Below are 6,000 nucleotides of genomic sequence, written 5' to 3'. Positions count from 1 at the left end.
CAGCAGAAAACGCAGATCTACAACATATTATAATGAAATGTCCAGCATTTGGTTTTCAGAGACTTATTTTCATAGATAGCTTAATAAGTTTATATAATAAAAAGGAAGCACCCAGCCTCTTGCCACCTATCCTACAAAACACAGAAAGTTATCCATTTCTATAGGACTTCATACTCAATACTACAGCTAGGTACAGCTATAGCGTCCTTACTATAGCTGTACCTAGTAATTAATAGCTGATTTGTATTTGCACAATGTAATTGTTTGGCTGAAAGGAAATTTCCAGGGCCGTAAAATACTTAATAAAAAAAATATATATTGGTCAGTTATACAGTTATATATACGTATAAGTCATGTAGGCTATAAATTTCACGCAACTGAAATAGCGTGCAGCACTAGTAATATTATAAATGTTTTATGTATCAAAAATTGAAGGAACAAAAATAAAAATGGTAAATAATTTCGTACTTCGCCATGGCCTAAATAATTTCATACCTACCACATGCCAAATCGTCCCAACACGGTGATATCAAAAGGGAATTCTTTATTCAAAATAGATTTTTATCCCTTAGGAAATTGTTCTTATCCGACAGAGCAATGGGAATATTTCTGCTCTGCCCTCTTTCCGGACCTTTTAGGACCCTTTATCAATCTTAAAACGGCTTTCCCTTTCTCTTAACGAGACGCACTTGTCGTTTCCCCGGCCTCTTGTGTTTTTCTCCGAGTTTTCTGAGTATTTCCCTTTTTAAAGATATTAGGAATTTTTTTTTGCTTGCTTCATATTTCTACTCGTTTAATATAATCAAGCGAAATAATGATAGACCGTGAAAATAAATGGGTATCATCCTTAAAAATGTACAAACAAAATTATGAATGATGTTTTCGCAGCGAAAAAAGCAGTTCCTTTTCGACAGAAAAAAAACAGTATATACTAAACGTTATATTCTAGAATTTCAGCACTAGAATAATAATATAACTTTATTGAGCACAGAAAAATATTAACAAAAAAAAACTGCTAAAGAAAGTGCCTACATTATATAGTATAAAACAAAGTCGCTATCTGTCCGGCCCTATGTATGCTTAAATCTTTAAAACTATGCAACAGATTTTGAAGTGGTAAATAATTCATATAATAATAAAATAATATAGGGTAAATAATAAGGGGGGAATTCTAAATTGAATAGAATAGAAAATCATTTATTCAAATAAACTTACATTGAAGCACTTTTGAATAGTCATCACATTTTTTTTAATCTACTCATTCGGAAACCTGTCTCATCACAAGGAGAACGAGCAAGCAACTTCAATTAAATACTCAAATAGAAAAAATATTGAATATACAACCAACTGGTTAAACAATTAATAAGAAGAAATTAGTCATAGTGATTATAGCAGAGCAGTCCCTACAAGCAGCACCCGTTCACAAGTATGACGGATGAGCCAGCCATCACTGCGCTCAACCATATTTTAGGAAGCCCAATAGATATAGTGATTCAAGAGGAAGGTTTATATGTATAATGCATATACACCCGGGTGAAGCCGGGGCGAGTAGCTAGTAACGTATAAAGAAATCTCTACAATGCAACCTAACCCAAATACTTTGATAAATTGTATTTTATTACTTTAAAATAAAGAAAATATGACTCACAATTCCATATATGTCATTCTACAAATAATATTGGAGTGAAAATACAATCATTTTACAACAGAATAAGATATTAATTTTATTATATTTGACGGCCCCGGTAGTCCAGCGGCTTAGTACCGAACTTTACTCCCGATGGTCGCAGGTTCAATTCCTCGCAAGGTGCAAACTTATATTCTTGTATGTTTATATATATCTGGGTGTTTTCTATGTATATTATGTATGTATTTACAAAAATAATATATCTAATTATTTATAACAGTTTATAATTTATAATATTAAATTATAAACTATATTTGAATAAATGATTTTCTATTCTATAACAGTTGTCTAATACCCATAACACAAGCTCTGTTTAACTTGGAACTAGATGGCGTTGTGTGAATTGTTCAAAGACAGCATTATTATTAATGTTACATAGTATGAAACGAAATCTGCGATGTTGTCTGTTCGCTTATATCTTTTAAAATACGCGACGGATTTTCATGCAGTTCTCAGCAATAGATAGAATAATTCAAGAGGAAGGTTTAACGGCCTCCGTGATCTAGCGGTTTAGGACACCGCTTTAGTTCCTGTGGTCGGGTGTTCGATTTCACGCACGGCACAGATATTTGCATATGATTGTTTGTATCGATATGTTTGTTTTCTATATATATTATGTATGCATTTAGGAAAAAAGGATCTATTCACTTGTCTAGTACCCATGATACAAGCTCTGCTTAGCTCGGGACTAGATGGCGTTATGTGAATTGTCCTGGAATATTATATTATTATTATTATTTCCACAGTTTCACAATATACATATATCGGTTATTTTATTGTTATTATTATTATATAAATATAATAATAATATATCTCCCTTTTGACGGGAGTAATACTTTTTTTTTTATTAATAATGCGTTTGCGCTTGGTCTTACCTCATCTGATGGTAAATGATGGTAAGACCTAGGATCTAGGGCGCTTACCCAGTAGAGATCTATTACTATATACTATATACTTTCAAACACGCAGACCTTAGCCAAGCGTGGATGAGTTGATGAATGGTGATGAAGACAGAAATTTTCTTACAATACGGCATGTGTTGAGAATGACATCTATTTGTAATAGTTCTATTGTAGAGGAAGGGATCTGTTATTTTATATATTATTATTATTATTATACATATATACTATAATTATTATTATTATTATACATGCGTGTTATGGTATAAAAAAAGCTGAGATATTCAAACATTTGTAAATCATCAATGCAGCAATGAAGCCGAGGCGGGTCTGTAGTTATTATATAAATTTATATACATCAGAACAAAAAGGAGAGTATAAACAGCAACACACAACTATTGTTTATTTATTACAAAGCCCAAAAAGGTATAAAAGATAAATAAGTAAACCTTTTATTGTATTCGGACGTAATGCATTACATCAGCCGCATCAATACACCATGGACCTTTGATGGGATTCCGTTATAAAAGTCCCCATTCACCCGAGTCGCAGGTTTATATGGAACACGTGTGGTCCATTTTAAGTTCGATCGGCAACATACAGATACTATAAATCAATATTAAAACAGCTAGATGGGTTATAACATTGTCTGATTTCTCATAATAATATATAGTGATCGCCCAATAGTCTAAATAATACTTTATTGAATCTATACCTACATATAAATAAAATTGGTCTGTTTGTAATATTGAAATAACCGTTTTTTACTACACGCATCTAAATATCTAATATGTCGTATTCTTCCTTTCATTCTGAGCGCACGTATACAAGTTGTCATAGAAATTAATTACCTACCTTCATTATGGAAAAGTGTGATAAATGTAATAAATCAATAACAAAAAGAATCCCTGGTTTGGAGTGCAGTAGATGTGAAAAACTGGTTCATCTCAACACCTTGTGTTCAGGCCTTTCCAACAAACAGTTGACGGCAATACGCGCGTCAGAGAACCTAGAATGGACATGTCAAGAATGCCAAAGGTCAACATCTAAACGCAGTTCTATCGTAGTTCCTGACGATGACACTGATGAAGACGGAAACCAATTACTTAACACAGAAACAAACCAAATAAATATGAAGAAACTCCTACAAAACATTTCAAAAGAAGTGGAAAAGGCTGTTAGAAGAGAAATCAATGAACTACGTGTCTCTCTTCAATACCACAGTGAAAAGATGGATGAAGTAATGGAAGTCGCAGAAGCATGCAAACAAGCAGTTCAGGACATCCAACGTAAAAATATAGATTTAATAAATAGAAACAAGCATCTTGAAACCAGAATTAATGCAATGGAGCAAAGAATAGAAGAAATTGAACAACACCAAGTAGCTAGACACATTGAAATCTCAAATATTCCTTATACCGAACAAGAAAATATAAAAAACATCGTGGACAAGGTAGCAATATTACTAAAGCAACCGATAAGTGATATCAAGGCCGCTCGCAGATTGTCACGGAAGAGGGATTCTCCTGGCGTCGTACAGGTAGAACTTAAAGAAGAAGAAATGCAAGAAAGCTGGGTATCTGCTTCTAAAAACTGTAAAATATATACCTCCAATTTAATGCCGACTACGTCTCCAGCGGCTGCTCAAAATCGGATATTCGTACGTCCATTTTTAACAGCATACAACAAAAAACTACTATGGAGTACTAAACAATCACTAAACGGAACCTACAAATATATATGGAGCAAAAAGGGAAAAATATTTATACGGAAAGATGACAACTCTAAACCTGTTATACATATTCGAGGAGAAGCAGACATCAAGAAACTTTGTAACGTACCATAATATTAGATACTTATATAGATACCCTACAATATAGATATATATATATTAAAAACATCCAAAATGGATATTACAGAACTATTTAACTGCCATAGTATTGATCACTTCTTGAATTGCATTCCGACTAAGATTAACAATTTTATATGTATACATATAAATATACGATCTATAATAAAAAATTTTGCAATGTTAGAACAGTACATACTTAATAGTAAAACCTCTATAGACGTAGTAGTGCTAACAGAGGCAAATATATCAAATTCTGTTTGTTCTCTTTATGGTTTAGATGGCTATAATATGCACACAGAACTGCGAAACACACGTAAGGGAGGAGGTATAATAATCTATACTCATAAAAAACATACTTTTACAAGGGTTAAAATAAAAACATTCCAGTGCGAATCTATAATAGGTTATATAAAAACACCATCAAACTACGTCGCAGGTCTGTGCTCAATATACCGTCCACCTAATTATAGTAAACATTTGTTCATACACGAACTTCATAAACTCATAACATCACTAAATAACACTAACGATATGTATATATTAGGGGACATCAATATAGACACCGCACTCAATAACCCTACAAAACATAAATACATTAACATGATGTCAAGCTGCGGCCTTGAGCCCGGGATTTCAGATCATACACGAATCGAAACTTGTAATGACAAAACAAGCAGATCTTGCATAGATCACATCTTTGTAAAATCCCGAACTCAAGATATTTACTCCGCTGCTCTCAGTGTCGTACTGGCGGATCACCGCGCCGTAATAATGGCGAGCATAGGCCAACCACGTGTACAGAGTGTTCCAAAATATAAAGTTTTATACGATAATGAAAAACTTAAAAATATGCTTTGTGAACTAAATTGGGACACGATCGCTCAGAACCCATGTCCAATTACAATATATAATATCATTAAAAATAGTATTCATGAATGTTATAAAAATTCGAAAATATATAAAAAAATAAATATAAATTCTAATAGAAAAAATAATACATGGATAAATAAAAAAATTATAAATGCCTGTAACTATAAAGATACATTATATACGTTATGGAAAAAGGATAGTAATAATATGATATTAAAGCTAAAATATAATAAAGCTAGAAATTATGCTCATAAATTAGTACAAAAGGCTAAAAATAGTGAAATTATTAAATCTATCGACACTAACAAGAATAACTCTAAAAATTTATGGGATATATTAAACAGAATAACCGGTAGAATTAGAAAATCAGTTGATGAAATTATACTACAAGCATTTGAGAAAAATTTCATGAAAGCTAGTGATATTGCGAATAACTTTGCAAACACCTTTAACAATAGTGTAAAGTATATCATACCATCTTGTACAACAAAGCTTCTTGATCCCAAAATATATAAAAACCCCATCAACTTATCTATGCGCCTTAAAAAAGCAACAGCATGTGATGTTAATAAGATTATTAAATCAATTAATCCTAATAAAGCACCTGGCGTTGATTCCATAAGATTTAGTGACATATTGTTACTTAATGATAAGATATCTCCGGCGATATCACAACTAATTAACAATAGTGT

The 6,000-nt window shown here is 32.2% G+C and overlaps 1 protein-coding gene across 1 annotated transcript; it reads left to right on the top strand.

Annotated features, from left to right (window-relative positions):
- Positions 1–3,448: 3,448 nt before the first annotated feature.
- Positions 3,449–4,432, top strand: LOC131851353 (uncharacterized). The gene has a single exon (XM_059201844.1). It carries the CDS (start codon positions 3,449–3,451, stop codon positions 4,430–4,432), a length of 984 nt encoding a protein of 327 aa, XP_059057827.1.
- The last annotated feature ends 1,568 nt before the right edge of the window (positions 4,433–6,000 follow it).

The sequence above is a fragment of the Achroia grisella genome, unplaced genomic scaffold (assembly GCF_030625045.1).
Source record: "Achroia grisella isolate CSIRO2021 unplaced genomic scaffold, CSIRO_AGI_Agris_v1 utg782, whole genome shotgun sequence".
NCBI lineage: Eukaryota > Metazoa > Arthropoda > Insecta > Lepidoptera > Pyralidae > Achroia > Achroia grisella.
Note: the sequence above shows the minus strand (reverse complement) of the source record. Positions and strands in the feature narration are given on the sequence as shown.

Bases quoted from the DNA above. Each gene is read 5' to 3' on its own strand.
- LOC131851353 (XM_059201844.1), top strand. From the start codon at position 3,449: ATGGAAAAGTGTGATAAATGTAATAAATCAATAACAAAAAGAATCCCT.